Consider the following 21,333-nt stretch of genomic DNA (forward strand, 5'->3'; position numbering starts at 1 on the left):
CCTTTTGCGATTTGTGCCAGGTCTTATCACCATGGGGAAAAGACAACCTTTAACCTACATCTTCATTTCTGAGAAAAGGAAGAGTCAGGGTTCGTAGCGGTCCTTACAAGCGCTTATAAGTCTTTATATTTGAAAATAAATTATAAAAGCCCTTGTAGGTGCTTACTTTTTCTCTAAAGCACTTATTTTTTGTTTTTAGTTCCCCCGCATCTAGGCTGCAACTAAATGAACAACTTTTTCTTTCTTATCTGGAGCATCAGATTGTGAATCATACTTCCGGAAATAGCTTTCTCCACATTAACGTAACCTTTAACCTTTGATTCATGTGAGTAGAGACAAGTGCACGTCGTTCTATTAGTCAAAGAGTTGTGAAACGAGTAGAAAATTCCGGTATATTTCACATACTTTTCCTCCAACCCACAGACTATAGTCGTTCCAAATCCCACGTGGTCAGTTCATGTTCGCATTTATTACGATGATCATTATGCTTATATCATTAGCATACGTACGAATATTTATGTTTGCAGTAAATGCTGAAGTATAGCTAATCTTTAAAATGGGTGTGTTTTTAACACAGATTGGCTTTCTAAGGAAGAATATTCTGAATGGTTTAAACAAAGGGAAAATAATCGCAAGGCCATGTGTTCCTTGTGTAAAACTGAAATCAACATAGCAAGTATGAGAGAATCTGCTTGAAAGTGTCACATGGATCGTAAGTAAACCAAAGTATATGGTGCAAAACAGCACAAAAGCATACGGGAAAATGAAAAGTATATTGGTGCATTTTTCTCAAAAAGGTCATATTACAGAAGAAGAATGCACTAACATTCTTTTGGAATATTCAGATTTCATCAAAAATGTTGTCCAGCCATACCTTACAGAATTTAAAACCTATGATGTGAGAAAAATGAGATTAGATCCTTTTTTGCACACATTCAGTAATGGAAAATACTTTAAGATATGGGAAACATTTAAAATGATCTTTATTCTTTCCCATGGGCAAGCCTCTGTTGAATGAGGATTTAGTATCAATAAAAATGTGGAAACAAAAAATCGGGGGGGGGGGATTTGGTACATTGCCTAGTGCGTAATTTGTGATTATGTGAAACATGCTGGTGGGATACACAATGTGTCAATTACGAAAGAGATAAGAGCAGCAGCTTCATCAGCTCATTCACAGTATCAGTTATATTTGGAAGAGCAGAAGAAAGAAAAAAAAAACTATTGAAAAGAAGAAAAAAAAAGAAAAGCAGCAGAATCAACAGATGAATTGATTTCTCTTAAAAGAAAGAAAACTCTCTTAGAAAGAGAAGTTAAAGTGCTTGAAAATAAAGCAAATAAACTTGCTGAAAAGGCTGAAGTTACAAAAGACTTTGATCTTTTAAGTAGATCCAATGAAATGTTAAAAACTATTTGTGAAAAACAAACTGTCTTAAAAGATTTGGATTCAGACATTAATGAAAAGAAAAAGAAAAAATAAAATTAATATTAATTAATAAGCATAAATCATTAAATTAAAATTTAATTAATAAGCATAAATCTTTTTTCTTGTTTCTTTTTTATATTGTAAAGTACTTTGTATGGATATAATAAATACAGTTTATTATTATTTATTTTCCTTAAACTGATATTTCGTCGTTAAATCTTGTAATATAATTTAGTTTCACATAGAGTTCTTCCCCCGCTTCTCAACATAAACTAGTTCTATAAATTGAACTGTTATTTGCTATTAAAAAATAATTAATTGTTTCCCATGCTGATTCTCTCTTTAAATACTGAATTTCTCTGATTTTGAATTACGGTTAAATCTCATTTTTATTTTAAGGTTATGCAGTTGTGTATATATGTAATTAAACAGGTGCTTATTTTTTTTTCTTAAAATGTGCTTGAAAAGTGCTTATTTTTTTAACTAAAATGTGGCTACAAACCCGGAGAGTCGACCAGAGCTAAGTCCGACAAGTAGAGCAGATGTAGAGATGATAATACATTTGTGTGAAAGAATAATAGAATTTGCCAATTGTGTGTTTTTATGGAAAGTGTTAATTCTGCTGAAGAATTGTGCAAATATTCAGAGTCGAATACATAAGCATGCACATGAGTATCTGCAGAGCTGTGATTGTGGAGGGCGCAAAGGGATTTCAGCGATGTGAGTGCTTGTACTCCTTCACGATATTCACCATGTTTCTGGCAAGAGTTGGTTAAATTTTATTAGGTATAGGCTAAAATCAGTAGCCACAAACATATGAATGACGGAATGAGACTGAGAATTGTCGGTAGATTGGAGGCAAAACAATCATAAGTGAAGGTGACTCCAGAGTTCAGTGCCTTCAGGATGCTAGATCCATATCAAGAAGACTTGTACAAAGTTGACAAAGATCCACAATGATGAATGAGGATTGTCATTTCATTTGGCACTTTCAACATGGCAACACTGGACTGCTACAGATTTACAGCTCTCCCATCAGCTGTATGCTGCCATTGGAACCTGAGTTTCAATTTACAGTTGGCTTCCGGAGATGGGACTGTGCGCCAGAACACCCACTGTTTGCATCCCGCTCACTGCAGCACATAAGAAAGGACGTTTAACAAGTTGCAGACAACATGCATCTTGGACCAGACTTCAGTGGAACACAGTGTTCTTGATTCTCAGTGTACTACCTGTATCTGGAGAGAGCCTGGAACATAATACCATTTCTTCCTCATCAGGAAAACTGTCATTACAGTGGTGTAGGTGTAAACGTTTGGATTGGCATTATGTTTAGCATCACACCCCTGCATGTGTTTGATAAATGCTTTCTTTGCTATGAGGTACATTGTGGAGATGGTTCCTGTTAATGGACAAGGATGGGCGTTGCTGACCATTAGCTTGTCGACGATTACCTGGAAAGTGAGGATATTTCCTGCATGGAATTCATTCCGCGTATCAAAAAAAGTATTGTTGCAAAATGCCCATCTGCAGCAAGAATGCTTCCCTGCAATGCAGGGTTAGAGTTGCCAGAAAGTGGCAGGAAATGTCGGTTGTCAGATTTGGCACAAAATCGCCCATTTGGCAACAAAATTAGCAATATGCCATAGACAGAGTAAGAACATTCTAGAGCGCATTCTTAGCTGTTTTCCTCGGGAATGTTCTCGAACGTAGGGTAAAGGCTATATATACCCTGCCTATATGTGGAGAGAGTAGTATCTTGAGTTTAGTAGCAGTATGTTGAGTTCAGAGATTAGCTTGAAAGCAACCGAATAAAGTCGGAAGCTGTACTTAAGTGCTTTGCCATGAAGCTGTCTTTACCATTATAGCCTGAAAGGTGGGTTGCTGATTGTTTCAGCGTGTTTATCATACTTTTCCGATAACTGAAACATTTCTTTGGAAGTGTCCTGTGTAATATTGGTGAATAAATTTTGTTTTGATTCTTCAAGTGTTATCATCAATTACTATAACCCATTGAGCGCAACAGTATCATTACAGTGGTGGAGGCGTAATGGTTTCGGTCTCGCATTATGTTGTTCGACGTTACACCTCTGTGTGTGCTTGACGAAGGCTTCCTGATTGTTATGAGGTACAGAGTGGAGATCTTGGAGCCTTATATTCGACTTTTCAGGGCCACATTTTGCCCTGGGTTCTCATTAATGAACAGCAATGAATAAAACAGCAACCACATAGAGCTCATTGATTATTACCTGGAAACTGTTCACCACAGCATTGGCCAGCCAAGTTTCCTGACCTTAACCCTATAGAGTATGTCTGGGATGTTTTTGGGAGTGCAATTTCATCTCACCATCCTCTTTCAAGAACCATTCCGAAATTGAAAACTGCTTTGCTGTAGTAGTGGGATCGACTGCCACAGGGACTCCTGAATTGCCTCTTGTCCAGTATGCCGTCACACTGTGCAACCTGACTGTCTGTGACAGGGGACCATACCCCCATATTAGACTTATTTTCAATTCAATATCACAACATGGATTATGGACATTCTTGCACTATGAGTACTGAAAATCATGCTTACATAAAATTACTTTTGGGTGGTACGTTATTATAAATGTATATTCAAGCCAAATTTTATTAAAATCTATCCCTTAGTTCTTCAAAAAGCCGACATGAGGAGTAAGTTCTTTTAGTTTTACACACAAGTGTATGTTGTGATAGGTGAGAAAGTCACGAACAAGTAATGTTTGGTAAACAGGATGCATTGCTAGGTTCAATTTCTAAAATTAGAAATGCCAAAGCCCTTTAGAAGGCCATCTGGAAAGGTTAGCAAAATAAGTAAAATAATAACAAATTAAAGAAATTAAAAAATTAAAAAATGTGATGAAATAAATAAAAAAAATTGTAAATTAATAGCAAATATTTATGTAATAAAATTCCTGAGTTTTTATTATTGGGTTTTCAGCTGAAATTACAATTTGGTGAAAAACTGAGAACTATCAGAACTTGTCATCGGTGGGCTTCAACTATATTTAAACCTTGGTGCATTGTTATTATGGAGAATGCAATTATTCATGTGGTTCCTTTCTCCAAATGCTGTCCACCAAGCCCTCCATAACTTCATTGTTAACTTGTGCTGGCAGTAAGGCCTTTGGGGAGTAATTCAAAATAAATACTATCACAAAGATTTTTTTAAAATGCATGGTCTTAATTACAGTGTGATTCATTTTCACGTTTTTCAGTCATTGAGATTAGTCTGTTCCACTGCAATAACTTCCACTTTTTTCTCAGGTCATAACCATAGACTTAATAGTCATCACTGATGTGATGGTATGAAGTATGGATTATCCATAACATTCTCAATCAAATCATGGCATGCTATAATTCAATAATCCCTTACCCCAGAGGTCAGCAATCGAGGTTGAATTTGGTAATGACATACTGCATGTTCATTTCTGACATTAGGATTGTCTACAGTGACCCATATAATTTGCCAATGATGTCTACAGTAGCATTGATCAGCATTTGATGATGTGCATGATCAGACTATTGATTCATTCCATATTTTCTGGGGTGATGCTTGGGGTCATCCACATCATTCGTTGTCTTTGGAATCTTGGATATGCTACAGCCTTTGAAGTGTCTATGCCACGTTAAGCATTGGTAGACAAAGCATGTTCTCTGTGGCCAGTTTACAATGTTCAGTATAAAATTTCTTATTGATTCATTACTCTGCCTTTCTGTCAATCATGTCATTGCAGATTACCATACATGTGATAAAAATACCACTGTAATATCTTTCAGTATTAACACAATTATGTCTCTCTGCACACTACACAATCAAGATTGATCACAATAACTGTAAGCACAGTCCTATACCGCCATGTTGACAGATTACAGACAGAGCTGATCTAGAAATATTTTGATTTAGAATATGTCGATCTGATTTTAGCCTGTTTGCTCCCAGTGTGGGAAGAATGAAGTTTCCTCTTGTCCCTAAGAAATCTTGCAGCACTATCACTCTGTGCTGCATCACATACTGAAAATAAAATTAACATGGATAAGTAATTCCTATAAAATCTTATTGTTGTTAAAATGGGTTCTTGCATAGATTATTTTTATGGCATAAAATTTAAATTCTAATACCTAAAATTAAAATTACTTAAAATGCAAAATTAGTAACAAAATTTACATATTACTTCCATGCAATAACGATGCAAAAACATTTATGAAATTAAATATCCTGTTTAAATTCATAAATGTTTTTTCCTAATATACTGCATTGTCATGTTTATGTTTAAAATTGGAAACCACTTGCACTGTGCGAAATGTTTCTAAACTCTGATCATGCGTTGCATGTAACATGTTTATTTTTTGTTGAACAAAATAGTAAATAATACTCTGAATAACAGTAATAGTAATAATGAAGTTAATATGAAAGGCATTCCACTCAATTAAGTGTGGCAGCATTCTGTCATCATTTATATGCTCTTAAAATATTAAATAAAACATTCTTTTGCACTATATAAAATATCACAGTGGGCCACCAGTGATACTTTGCTCCTGTATCACATTTGATACAGTGGGCCCATGGAGGGTAACTGGAGGGTATGATATATAGTATGCTGGGAATAAAGGGGTTAAATAATTCATTTATATAATTTTATTATTTCTAGTTAATTTTATAAGGAAATAGCATTTTCGCTTTTGCTAATATTTCAAGAATTAGCTGCAGATGTCTTTCTTAAACATAGATTTTTTAAACTTAGTAAAATTTGTAAATCCCTTTTGTAATGTAATGGCATCGGAAGATTACTGAACATCCACATAGCATGGAAGATACATGGACATATACATGGAAGATTTCTGAACATCCACATAGCCAAGGGATGTAATTTAAGAAACAAAACTCATGCTATTATCTGTTCTAAACATTGTACATTGCAGAGTAAATCTTTATTGGCAATCCATTCATTCATCTTAAAGGGAAGGGTAGACACCTGTTTAATCTGGTACTATGTAGTCTGAGAACTCTTATGATTTTGTAAGTTTTAAGTCCCTGTCAGTAATTTGTGGATCTGTAGCTAAAGTAATGCTGTTAGTAGCACTCATAATTTAAGAACTCTCTACATTCTGGGTCAAGTGTTTTGACTTTGCAGTACTTTTAATTACAACCAAGTGTTATTGCAGCTGTTTAGGATGTCAAGTAATGGAAATTGAGGTTGAGAAAAAATGCTAAGGAAAAGCAGAACTCGTGACTTGTACTTGGAAACTAGAGTTATGTTAGGTGAAGGAATTTCTGTAGAGGCATTTAAGCATTATGGGATCAGATTAGATGTATAATTGTGTTTATGGTTTAAAAAACAAGGAAAAGAAGGATAATTTTAGATTTTTGCAAAAAAATAAGGATGGGTAAATTCACTGCCTTATGTAGAAGTTTGTTTTATGTTTTTAGCTTTGTTATAACTTTTAAATATTGCAAATTGTACAAAAGCTGTTCACAAAGTAAGTTTCCATTATTATGTGAAAGAAAATGGATATAGATATTGGTAAAAATACATATTTCATAACAAAACATTTTACTACTTTTCAACTTGGTTATCCAGCATATTAAGGCATTTATTATATCGAGAAACAAGGTTATATGTGCTAGCATCATAGATGTGAGGTTAGCCAGCTTGTTATTGCAACATTCACTTCTTCCTTGTCATCAAAACGCTGGCCACTCGAGAGTTGTTTCACATGCAAGAATAGCTGAAAGTCACTTGGTACCAAGTCAGGGCTATAAGCCTGATAATTAATTTCTTCCCAGCTGAAGGACTTGATATAATTTTACAACATGAGTAGAATGTTGCCTGGCATTGTCGTGCAGTAAAAGGACACCATCACAAAGCAAGCCGCATCTCATGCTTTGAATAGTATATCACAGTTTTTCAGTGTTGTGCTGTAAGCAGCACTATTAACAGTTTGTCTCTGGCCATGAATCTGCCTGTATGGCACCTTTCCTGTCCCAGAAAACTGTGCAAAATCATATGCTTTTGTGTGTAGAAATGGTCTGTTTGAAGTTCCACCACATTAGTGAGGTGGGGTTCTTATGTTTCGTTAGTTATTGTTTCGGTGATGGTATGACGTGGGAATTCCAAGTCTCATCATCAGTCATGATGTGCCTAACTGTTAACCTCCATGGTGTTGTATCAGCTTAGAAATGTTAAAGCAGCAGCAAAACATTTAACTTTATGTTCCTCTGTAAGCATTTTCAGTGTCCACCATGAACACACTTTTCTGTAACACAGGTGTTCAGCAAAAATTTCATACAGAACAGGAAACACCAGTGAAAAACTGGAGATTGTGAAATATCTGTTCACACAAATTTGTGTATTATTTTGTATTTATTTATTGTATTTTTATTAGTAAATGTTTGTATTTGAATTAGTTTGTCAAACTAATTCACAGTAGATGACTGGCCACTTTTTGATTCATCATGCATGTTCACTCTGCCTGAATTGAATGATGGAACCCATCTTCTAATCATTCTCTCACTTACAACTGTATTGCCATACACTTCACAGATTTGTCTATGGATAACTGTATTGCCATACACTTCACAGATTTGTCTATGGATTTCACACGGTCACATGTTCCTTGCTTTAAAAAAGTGAATTATGGAATGAAATACACAATCAGCAAAACCTTCTATTGTTTTGCACATCTTTAGTGCAAGCTTTACATGTGTTGTCATTTCACCAAATGAACTTTATGATGCATTCTTTAGTCACTGAAGGAACAGTACCACACTTATTATATATTGGATTATATTTTGAAAGTTACTTTCCAAAAAACTCGTACTTGGGTGAGTTTGCAAGCGAAAGGGATGGGCATTTGTATATTGATAACTATGGGTTATCGTAGGAATAACTTCCTGTTGTGGAAAGCGGAGCATTACATGCTATAAAAAACTTGATGTCATTCAGTTCAGAGTATCTTATTATCTATGAGTCCTAATGAATTTTTAATTCTTTATATCTAATTCATAGTTTACCTTTTGCTTGCAATTTGCATACTTGGCTTCTGCATAGTGCAACAAAATTTTCCCTTATGTCCATGTTGCTTCATCTGTATAGTTACTGTTTTTACTCCCTTCCCTTAGAGAAATGGATAGCAGTTGCAAGGATGCACCTGATATCAGCCAGTTGCGAACAGCTATAAGAGTAAGTAAATACCTTGACTTCTTTATAAAATTAAAAGTATTTCAAATATGTATTTATGTATGTATATTTATGTAAAACTAAATATTTTTCATGTTATTTGTTTCTCATTAGTCTAGAAAATTTTTATTACTTTCATTAAAAGTGAGTAAGAGCATTCTGTTTTAAAAGTTTATCTTAAAATAGCATTTATTTGCTTGTTGCCCTGAGTTAAATGTGGAAATAGGCTGTTGCATTCCCCTTTTCCATATTATAAGAGATATAAGTTTGAATACTTTGGTGGTCACAATGGCCTTTTTTTATTATTTACATATATATTATTTCTAACAATAATGAATGCCTTTTTGCTTTTGAAAATTAATTGCAATATCTTCTCATAACATCTTTGTAAATTTAATTGTGTCATATGAAAAGAAATTGGAGAAGGGCAAAAAAACCTTTGGTTTAGAAGAGATCATGAGAAAAGTTTGACAGTTTTAACAGCAGATGAACTTAGAAACATACTTTTGCTGGAGTGCATTTAATCTCATTATAATGGTAGTGGAAAAACTTGAAACTCGTTTTTTTTGTACAATAATTTAGTTTTTTTGTAAAATTTTATTCTGTTTTTGTGTTTGAAGATGGCATGTGATAAAATACAAATTTTGCTTAGCTAATTCTAGAACTATAAATATGTAACAATGAAGCATATTGTATATTGTGGGTCAGAAGCTCAAGATGCTATATATCTTGTAAAACATCTCTGCTTAAGGAAAGCTTTACTTCATGGGATCTGGGATTGAAGAATACAGACTAACTAATAATGCGAGATAATTTTTAAGTGCCAATTTCAATAAAATTTTTGTAAATCGTATTCAGTCAGAATGAATGCTTTTAGTTGCATTTTGACTTTTTCTTCTTTGGTATACTAAAGTATTTAGCAAGATAAAATATGTTTTACATTGATAGCTTCCTTAATTTGATATCTATATTTTAACAATTTTATTTCTTATAAAATATTGCTAGGGGGGATGAGAGACCATTTCATTATTAAAAAAAAAATATTATCCCAAAAATCGTGTGTCTAATTCTCTTGTTTCTTTAACATAATAAAAATCGGTCTTTGTTGTGTCTATTTGCTTTGTAGTTTATGATGTATAAAATCAAGTTTTATGCATTTATTTGTTTAATATATTAACTCTAGCTGTTAACCTTTTGTTTTGATTATGGAGTAAAGAGTAATTTTTCTGACTTCCTCATGGTGACTGTGTCTACCTTAAAAGTAAGTAGATCAAAAGTTTTAAAGTGCATATCAAAACTTTAAAATTCAGTCATTTTTAGCATGCTGAATTAGTATGCAGAAGCTGCCATTCACTGTAATTAAATCAGTGTAAAAAACCATCTCATTTATTTCTGTTCCTTGGGATTTAATTTAAATTTTTAAATGTTGCCAAGTTGTGAAATAATGCCATTGTTTGAGAGGGACATTTGGAGATTGGTTTTTGCGATTTTCTGAAGGATAACTTCCCTCAGTGCAAATTTTAATTTTTCAAATTACTGTTAGCAGATATTTGGCATTGGCTTTCCCAAGTTCATAATTAACTGATTAACTTTACTAGCCTTAATAGCTGCAATTCTTGTTTTGCTGTATAAAAGGTACAGGGTTCGTAGCGGTCTTTATAATATTTGAAAATAAAATATAAAGGCTCTTATAGGTGCTTACTTTTTCTTTAAAGCCCTTATTTTTTTTTTTTTTTTTTTTTTTTGTTTTTAGTGCTTATTTTTTTGCTTTTATTGCTTTTTTTTTTAAATGAACGCGCAGTTTTTCCCCATACCAAAGCCGAAACTAAATAAACAACTTTTCTTCCTAATATGGAATGTCAGATGGTGAATCATACTCCCGGAAATAGCTTTTCCCCTTTTTCTGCATTAACATAACCTTTGGTGTGCGCGGAGAGTGCTGGCAGGTGCCCGTCGTTCTGTTGGTCAAAGAATTGCGAAAGCAGTAGAAAATTCTGGTACATTCGGCATTCTTTTCCTCCCACCCAAATACTACACCCGTTTGAATTTCTATCAAGATCTTAATAATTTGCATTCTCGTTCTGCTTGGTCAGTTCATGTTCGTGTTTATTATGATCATTATGCTTATATTATGAGTGTATGTATGAATGTTTATAATAACATAGTTGCAGTAACTGCTGAAGTATAGTAACCTTCCAAAAATGGTTGTGTTTTAACACAGATTAGCTTTCTAAGGAATAATATTCAGAATGTCTTAAATAAAGGGAAAGTAATCGAATAGTCAAAATATTTTTTTTTTTTTTTTTTTTTTCCCCAATACATTATACAGTACGAAGGTTGGGAGGTTCTCCCCTTTCTCGCAAAATCTCGAATATTGAAACTGTTACAGTTCGCTGCAAAACAAGCAACGGACTTTTTTTTTTTTTTTTTTTTTTTTTTGTCACTTTCCAATCTGGATTGAACAGGACTAAAAGTTCTGCGGTCTACAAACCCAAGCAAAGAATGATTCTATTCCGGAAATTTAACGCATTCTGTTGAAAATTAGAATGAAAAACACCCCAGATTGGTAAGTCTCTTTCTTTTACTTTATTTAGTTCTTTATTCTCCCAATACCGGCAGCTGTTGAATCCGATTGCATAATATCATGTAGGGAAGAATTACGGTGCACGTATTGTGCAATAACGTTTGGGATATTTTGCAGAGATAATTAAATTTGACGTTCATTCGGAGATTTGTTTATGAACACTTAAAAGAGTTTTACTGTGCTTGCAAAGCAGAATATTTTTCTGTTCCATTGGTTTGTTTTTATATTATGTTTGTTTATGCACATATTGAAATGTCAAAAACATTTATTTAGCGGAAAAATCTAAAGAACGGCTACAGTCTATCCCCCCTCCGCTCCTCTTTTTAAAGTTACGCTCGACTGTCCGAATATTCGTCAATTTTCAAGTATGCGGGTAGTTAAGCTATAACTGTCAAAGGATGAGTGCATGAAGCAAATTTCTGTCTTCTGATTTCAGAAATGTTCCTCTTTTTTACTTAAATTACTTTGCTTGCAATATCTGTTAAGGGAAAACTAGTATACGATGAAAATTTAGAAAATGTTCAGAATTTAGATTTAAATTAGTTAAATATCAATATGAGTGGAAAAATAAATTGTATTTATTATTAGGTTCCAAGCGAATACAATAAATATGCCTTATTATTATTTATTTCCTCTATTTTGAACTGAAATTTCATCATTAAATCTTGTAATATAGTTTAGTTCTACATAGTTTTTTTTTTCTCTCATTGTAAACTAGTTTTGTAAATTGAACTGTTATTTAAAATTTAAAAAAAAAGTAATTATTTTCCATGGTTGAGGTAATGCGTATTCTCTCTTAATAAATACTGCATTTCTCATATTTTAAATTATGAGTCTAATTTTTAAGGTTATGCAGTTGTGTATAATGTAATTATTTTTTTCTTAAAACGTGCTTGAAAAGTGCTTATAGGTGCTTATTTTTTTATCTAAAATGTGGCTATGAACCCAGAGGTAGTATCAGCTTTTTGAATGCACTGCGTTTTATAGTTGGAAATTTTAGACACAAAATCAGTCTAAAATTAATTGGGTGATTTGTTTAACCTGTGAAGAAGAAGGGTCTTGGCTTCTTGTAGCTTATTTTAATGTGTAATCATCAATGCTTGAACTAAGGAAATATTGATATTATGGTGATTTTAAATTTTAAAAGAATCAATTTTATGAAAATAAAAAATTAACTTTTTATGTTCTCTTTCAGGTCCATATAATTATTTTCAGTAAAAGTTTATTTTCCTTCTACAGCATAACATGCAAAAGCTTGACATGCGTATAAAAAAAAAAAAAAAAAAAAAAAAAAAAAAAAAAAAAACAGCAGAAATATTTAAAGTTTGAAATCTTTTTCAGGTGTACACAAATTAAAGAGAGAGATTTTTGCATTTGTGTGTCATATTAAAAAGGAAATTTCAGTTTTTAAAAATATTTCTGATGTTAATAAGATGAGTAATGAGCTCGGCTGTGCAGACTCTCATGGAAAGTATTGATCAATAGAATTTGTTTTGAAAATATTTTATTCACAGAATCTTAAAGCATTTGCGTTTTAAGAAAGCAGTAGCAGGTTTTGGTATTAGCACATAACTAACTTGTAAGGTTAGTTGAATAAAATACAGCTTCATGATATTTTTAATGATTATTTGAGTGTGATTCTAAATTAATAAAACTTAATGAGAATATTAACATATTTTTAGCATTTAAAACCTTATAAATTACTTGCATGAAAATTCTTTTTCTTTCTTTCATACCATATGTAACAAAGTTATAAATAAAGGAATACACACAATATAAGATTACACAGTAGTAAATTGCTAAGGAATATCAATGTGTGTCATTAGGGGGAAGGGGAAACAACCTCAGTTTATTCTAATTTATTTTTAAATTAATGCCTCAAAGTAAACCAAAAATGTTAAAAATCTGAAATTTGTCGTCATAAAAATTATGAAAAATATAATTATTAATTTTTGTTGCACAGGAACCAAATTCCTTGCCAAACATAAACATTTCCAGTGTTGTTTTGGCTTGTACATTTGGGTTTCCATTCACTCTTTTCGGTAGATCTTTTTATCTACCCCACAATTTTCTCAATTTAACATTTAAAATAAAATGTCTAAAATTACTAATTATGAATAAAAATGGCAATATAAGAAAATGTAAGCAATATAATATAATGTTTACTATGAGAAATTGTACTAACTTGGAAACCGAAGTAGCAGCCATTTTCCAAATAGCAGTGCTTTACTTAGTGATGCTATACAGCCATCTATGATCGACAGTTGAAAGTTCTAATATTAAAGAATGAATAAACACAGGAAAGGAATCTGTTAAGGCATTTACAGAAGAATAAACAAATTGTAACAAATTGATAATATAAATAAAAATAAACAAATTGTCTACGAGAGTGGACATGATGCAACAAAGGGTTAAGCATTTCTTGTTATTCGCGGCATAACACAATATTCTAAGCAAACTCCAACCTTATAGAGCACTTTCCAAATGAGAAATCCACTGCACAACTCTTCTTCTATGCAGTGCTTCAATCGTCATTTCTCTCTCCTGAATCGTCTTAAATGCGCTGAAATACTATTCATTCGTATATCCTAACTTCCTTACGTGCGATTTTGATGTTTGTCAGATTATTCCTTCCTTTTGTTGCACTTTTAATGGCCAGCATTGTAATTAAATTTGCTGGTTTTCAATTTATCAGAATGTAGTTCTTTTTCAGATGTAGTTTTAGAGAAATTTTTGAACGCTGAAATAAGAAAGGAAATGTTTTGCTAAAAGTTTTGACAACAAAATTTTAAAATAAAAAATTAAGAAAACACACAAAACACCGAAGACAGTATGATTGTCTCATAACAAAACTTAATTTCTACAAATTGCAGTTTCTTTCACTGTAATTTTTCAGATTTAATTTTATCTAATCAGAATTATTTAAGTCAATACAGATATTTGTATGAATGCTAAGTGTTGAGAATAATCACACTTACTCCCTGGTTTATAATTTGATGTTATATGTATATTATCCGTAACTGTTTATATTTTTGCTTAGGTTGTATTGGCAATAGTCATTGTAGTGTAGTTTGGTGTGATATGTAGAAGTGGGCTATACCATGTGTGTGATTAATTCCATCTTTTTAATAAAGACTGTCACCTTTTTAAATCTTAACAGCAGAGCGTGGTTCTGTTATTCAACACGCTAGAGGCGAAGCATTTATATATGTCTTGTGGAACTTATTTGTTTGGAAAGGAATCATTCGTTAAGTGAAATTTGAAGTGGCAGCACATGATGAGAACACAAAGTATTGTGTTGAGCCGTTTAATGGTAAAACCTTTTCTCTGTTTAAGCGCCGTGTTGAAGCTATGTGTGCGGCCAAAGAACTTGATAAATATTTAGACATTCAAGCGGATGAAATGAAAGTTGCTGAAATCAAAGATGCAAAAAAGGTTTACGCATTGCTGCTAACCCTTCTAGATGGTGCCATGTTGGCAACCATGTTGAATGAATCTTGTTTCGAGTGAAATTTGAAGCAGTTTAAAGAATAAATACCTGAATGTGAGTGCAGTTAGTCAAATATTAGTATGAAAGAAATTATCGACACTGAAGTAACACCGAGATTGCAGTATGCAGTCTCATATTAATGAACTGTTGGCGATCTTAACTGAACTGCAACTCTCGGGTGCTGAAGTCAAAGATATCGATATGATTATTTATTTGTTGATGTCACTACCTGCTGAGTATGGCATTATTAAATCAACGATTGAAAACCAGCCAAATGAAATGCTTACGCTGGACTTTGTTATACAAAGACTCTTGAATGCTGAAGAATTGCAAGGTAAGAGAAATTCTTACGGTTCTAGTGTTTCTGGCTCAAGTAATAACATAGCTTTTATCCCTGATAAGCGTGATATCATCTGCCACAAATATAAAAGTAAAGGTCATATTGCCAAGCTTTGCAAGAAAAATTAGTTTGTTTTGGATGTGGATGCTCAGGGCATTACAAGAAGGATTGCAGATTTAAGCATAAATCAGATTACAGAGAATTGGCTGCAGTAACATTCATGGTTGGAAATTTCATTCTGGATTCTGGAGCATCTACACACATGTGTAATAAAGGTGAGTGGTTTGAAGAAATTAAACCTTTTTATGGAACTTGCGTGTGCTTCGAAAAATGATGTTTTAAAGGTAGAAGTTACTGGCTTAGTACCTGAAACATTAAATGGGAGAGAAATATTTCTTAAAGATGTGTTATATGTGCCGAGTTGAATGGTCAATTAATATCTGTGAAGAATATTCAAAAAGCAGGTTACAGTGTAATTTTTAAGAATGATGTAGCTGTTATTGAAAAGAGGAATGAAAAATTAGAGTTTGCTAAACTCAGAAAGGGCAATATGTGAGTCAATTTGAACCTGTTAAAGCTTGATTGCAAATCATAGTGCAGAATTATGGCACAGGTGCATGGGGCACTCATCTGATAAAATGTTAAAAGGAATGATTTTGCCAGTATCTGAGTCACCATCAAGTTTTTGTGAAGAGTGTGTACTAGCGAAACATTCCAACACTCCTATGAACAAAGCATGTGCTGATGAGAATGATACATACTGACATATGTGGTCCCATTGAGCCACCCACTAGGGAAGGTGAAAAGTATTTTGCTACAATCATAGACGATTTTTCTAGATTTACTGAAGTGCATCTCACAAAGCACAAGAGTGACATAAATGAAGTGTTTAAATTGTTTCTAAAGCAGAATCCTGATCTCTACAAAATCCGGTGGAAAGTGGTGTTGTGATAGATCCTACCCCTCCAAATTCACCTCCTTTGAATGGTGTGGCTGAGACAGCCAGCAGATTTCTTTTAGAGAAAGCCCGAGCTCTAATATGTGAAGCAAAGCTTTCTAAATCTTTTTGGGGTTATGCTGTACAGACAGCTGCATATCTTAAGAATAGAATTCCAAATCACACTGTTGAAAATCTACCTTATGAGCTCAAATATGGGAAGCCACCTGATTTGAATATTATTAAAGTGTTTGAATCTGATGCATACATGAGAGTTCCTGATAACTTAAGAAAGAAATTGGATCCAAAATAAAAAAAAAGATGATTTTTATTGGATACTCTACCATGGGTTATCGTTTACTGAACCCGGTCACAAATCATGTTGTGGTCTCTCGAAATGTATTGTTCAATGAAGAGAAAAAGAAATTTATCTCAGTTCAAGATGATTTTTCCATAGAAAGTAAAGATTCTGCTAAAGATGAAGTAATATGTGATTCAAGTGATGTAGAATCCGAAGAAAGTCATGAAGAAATTACTAGGCAAAGAAGAAATATAAAATTACCTGTAAAGTTGAATGATTACTAATGAAGCTAATGTGGCAACTCTTGACACAGTAACATATGAGGATATAACAACATTGCCAAAAGAAAAGCAAGTCCTATGGAGGAAAGCCATGGATGAGGAAATAGCTTCTCTTAATAAAAATGAAGTGTGGAAGTTGGTCAATTTGCCAAAGGATGAAAAGCCAATATCCTGTAAATGGGTGTTGCGCATCAAACAAAACAATGTTTACAAAGCTAGACTGGTTATTCGTGGCTTTGAACAGAAGCCAGGCATTGCTTACTTTAGACCTATGCTCCTGTAATTAGTACATCACGTCGACTTGTGCTGGCTATCATTATTCAAAAGAATCTTGAGATCTATGCATTAGATGTAAAGACTGCATTTCTGAATGGTGATCTCCAAGAAACAATCTACATGGAACAACCAGTGGGCTACAGTGACAACAGTGGTCGTGTGTGCAAGCTTCTTAAAAGTCTTTATGGACTTAAGCAAGCACCAAGGCAGTGGTTCAAGAGATTTACTGATTTTAGAGTTCAGTTAAACTTCCAACAACTAAACTGTGAAGCATGTACTTTTGTGAGAAGAACTAAACAGAGTGAAATATTTATTGTGTTGTATGTGGATGACTTACTTGTTGCTGGTTCTAATGATTCAGAGGTAAGAATTTTGATTGAATTACTTAGAAATGAATTTGAGATATCCAAGGCTGAAGTTGCAAATGAATTTCTAGGGATTAAGTTTTGAATATTCACAGAACAAACTTACTGTAGGCCAAAAGGCTTATGTTGAAAAACTGTTAAATGGATTTAGAATGTTAGATTGTAAGCCATCTGATACTCCCCTAGTGCCTAAATCAATCAAATTTTATGAATGGTGAAAGATTTCATGGCCATTATCGTGAACTTGTAGGTGCTTTGCTGTACCTATCTATGACAACTCGACCTGATATTCTGTTTTCTGTGGACTGTCCGAGTCAGATACAAGAGCAACCCACTAATAGTGCTTGGGCTGGTCGGAAGCAAATTCTTCGATATTTAAAAGGGGCATCTGAACTCAAATTATTATTTTGTAAACATAATAGTGTTGATATTATGTTAAATGTTTATGTTGATGCTGATTGGGGGTCAGATACGTATGATAAAGAATCTATTTCTGGGTATATTATTTTCTTTAACGATTGTCCTGTAACTTGGTCTGTTAAAAAGCAAACATCTACTGCTCTGTTCTCTACTGAGGCAGAAATTTTGGCTTTAGCAAAAGCTATTCAGAACCTAAGTGTATTTTATAATGTATCTAAAGAAATTTTAGGAGTCGACAACATTAAAGTTTCAGTTTATGAGGATAATCAGTCTGTAATTAAAACAATATTAAATGAACGTAATTGTGCTGGACTGAAACATTTGGATATTAAAGTATATTAGGGATATAGTAAAATTGTATGATATAAATCTTGTATACAAGGTGTGTTCGAAAAGTTTGGTGAATTTTACCATAAAAAAAAAAAAAAAAGAAAACAAGAGAAACAAGCAAAATAGCTTTACTGGCCTTCAAAGTATTCGCCATTAGCAACAATACAACAATACACTTTTGACATTGGGTGTACAATTGTTGGAAACTGTCTGCAAATGCTTCTTTCGGTATGGCTCGAAGCACCGTGGTCACACGTTGTTAGATCTCAGTAATGTCAGAAAAGTGTTGGCCTTTCAGAACTCCTTTGAGGCAGAGAAACAGGAAGAAGTCGGTGGGAGCCAAATCTGGAGAATATGGAGGGTGATCCAAAACTGGAACCTGGTGCCTGTCAAGGAATTGGGTTGCACAGTTCGCAGTGTGCGGCCGGGCGTTGTCATGGAGCAGATTCCACTGTCCATTTCAGTACTGTGGCCGAATCCAGCGTATGTGTAGCAGCAGCCGTTTCAAAACCCCCTTGTAGTATTCCGCATTGACGGTTGTAGCCGCAGGTACAAATTCACGATGGATCAAACCCTTACTGTTGAAAAAGACGATCAACAACGTCTTGATCCTGGATTGTGTCAAACGACTTTTTTACTTCCTTGTATGAAGTAAAAAGGAAGTATTGTAATCGCGAAAAGTTTTAGGCAGCATATTTCAACAAAAATATCCATTTTGACCGCTATCGAATGCAATTTAACGATGTTTTTGCGTCATATCTGTACGTAAGGACAGAATAAAATACTCTTTTCCTTCAAAAAAATTATAAAACTGCTTTAGAATTAATTCTGAAGAGAATTTTTCGTGGCGTCTGTACGAACGTACGTACGTATCTCGCATATCTCAAAAACGAGTAGCCTCAGAACATTGAAACTTTGTATATAGGACAAATATGTAGCTGTGCACCTCGTATTTTGGTTGCAATCGGCCGCACCTAATGAGTTTAAATAAAATGCAAGAAAAAATGCGTATAATTTAATATTCCGTACAAGGAAGTCATGTGGTGTACACATCAGATTTTTTGGGAGGGGGTGAGTGACAACGTTGAACACCATGCCATGGATTGCCACTTGGTCTCCAGATCGTATTGATAGCACCACGACTCATCCCCTGTAATTATTGTTTCCAAGAATTGCGGATTTCAGTCACACATGTCGATAAAATTTCCAGAGGTTTCCATCCGGTATTGCTTTTGCTCATCTGACAGCGAGTGCGGTACAAACCGGGTGCATATCTTGCGTTTATGCAAATGTTTGTGCACAATGGTGCTCACACTGTCTAGGTTTATCTGCAATTCGCCAGCTATCATTCTTAAAGATAGCCGTCGATCTGCCACAAGCATCCATCAAACTCGATCCACATTGTCTGTAGTTGTGCTTGTTGTAGGGTGCTCCGATCATGGCTCATCTTTGACATCCTCCTTTCTGTCTGTAAAGCATATAAACCACTCATAAACACACCTTTTACTCACTGCTTCCTGACTGTAAACTTTCGCTAACATGTCATGTGTCTCCGTCGCCATTTTGCCTAACTTGAAGCAAAACTTTATGTTTATGCGTTGCTCCATGTCACACTGACAATCTTTCTCACACTGACTGTGTTAAACTGCTCATAGTGTGCGCTTCCTCTTATCTGTTGTAAAATGGCCGTTAGATGGCTCTAGATGACATTTCTCTCACTGCGTCTGCATGAGTGCAAGATCCTAACCGGAATGATTTTTTAATTTTGAGACCAATCACCGAAGTTTTGGAACACACCTTGTATGTTTCTAGTGAAAATCAGTTTGCTGATTTGTTTACAAAATGCTTGCCTAAACCATGAGAACAATCAGACTTATCCCCTGGTTTATGATTTGATGTTATATGTATATTAACTGTAACTGTTTATATTTTTGCTTAGGTTGTATTCGCAACAGTCGTTGTAGTGTAGTTTGGTGTGATATGTAGAAGTGTGCTATGCCATGTGCGTGATTAATTCCATCTTTTTAATAAAGACTCTACTTAATTATCATTAGCCTCTGATTCACCTTTTTAAACTTAACACTAAGCAATACTTTATTAAAGCTTAAGATTTAACAAGTATGAATTTACATTTAATTTTCTTAAAATTTATGTATGATAGATTATAAACTTTATTGAAGTAACTATGTTCACAATTATTATTTTACTTTTTGCCATGGTTAAAACATTTCAATTTCTTCTTCTACAAGGTTTCAATTGTGTAAAATCTTAAAGATAATTAAAAAATTGGGGGAAATTAACCAAAAAATATAAGCTAAAATTTAGTTTAATATTTTTAATTATGTCTTATAAAATAAAAATACTTAAATTTGTCAATTTCAAGTCATTTAAGTTAAAATTATAATAAATACTTAAATTTGTCAAATTCAAGTTTTTTTTTAAATTGCATCATGTTCTAGAGTGTAAACCTCCAAATATTTCATATTTCATGATTAGTAGCTGTTATGTGCATGTATTAAAAAATTAGAAATTCAGTTAGTTGCTGTTTTAAATTACTGTTTATATGCTTGTGCATTTTATAAACAAAGTTTTAACCTTGAATATTTTTTTCTTAGGAAGTATCTCATGAGCTTGATATGTCATATGGTATCTTAGGCAGTACTTTCAGAAGTGGTATGGCCTTGTTTTTTTCTTATGATAATTTTCCCCTCTACGTACCTTTTCTTTCTATCAAGTGTAATATGCATGATTTATTTATCAAGTGTAATATGCATGATTTATTTTTCAGGTTCAAGGCAGACTTTTTTTGCTAATCAGATCTGCCATTATGCTGATTTATATGCATGCACATTCTTAAATTTGATGTATTACCCTTTTAGTTACATGTTTAGAGCACCTCCAATGTTGGTAAGTGAATTTTAAAGTTTAAAATACTGTAACAAAGCATTATAATTTAACTCTCGTCATTTATGCACAGGATACTATTGTTTAAAGACAAGTAAACATAAAAGCAGTTACCAACGTAAATGCCAATTGTATTTATTGCAGAAAATTTTTCTACATATAAATTGATAGGCAAATTCCAAGCCCAGCTGCTGGTTAAATCAAAGTGTTTCACTATCATTATCCTGAATTCCTGAAACATTATCCACAGTTTTCTATTGGTAATAAGTGTACTTTGCTACAAAAAAATAAGTTATTGCTAATTCTAAGTTCCACAGTTACTGCTGAATTAGATCTGTCTCCACGTCGACGCCACACACGTATGCGGTGACCGTCACTAGATAAACAGAAGCGTGACTCATCTGAGAACACCACATTTCGCCATTCTGTCATCCACATCACTCCAGTCCGGCACCATTCTAAACGTTGGCATCTATGCTG

General features: G+C 33.6%; 1 protein-coding gene across 6 annotated transcripts in view; it reads left to right on the forward strand.

Moving 5' to 3' along the window:
* Nucleotides 1-21,333, forward strand: part of Nt5b (5' nucleotidase B) — a 162,721-nt gene that overhangs the window by 128,476 nt on the left and 12,912 nt on the right. For all 6 annotated transcript variants that reach the window (XM_085808020.1, XM_085808022.1, XM_085808017.1 and 3 more), the window contains 3 exons: nt 8,568-8,628; nt 20,565-20,622; nt 20,738-20,856. In XM_085808020.1, coding sequence (XP_085664146.1) covers nt 8,568-8,628; nt 20,565-20,622; nt 20,738-20,856 — 238 coding nt within the window. The remainder of the gene's footprint in view (nt 1-8,567; nt 8,629-20,564; nt 20,623-20,737; nt 20,857-21,333) is intronic.

Source organism: Stegodyphus dumicola, chromosome X1 (genome assembly GCF_044657685.1).
Source record: "Stegodyphus dumicola isolate Sdum_Otavi_A_Nest chromosome X1, ASM4465768v1".
NCBI lineage: Eukaryota > Metazoa > Arthropoda > Arachnida > Araneae > Eresidae > Stegodyphus > Stegodyphus dumicola.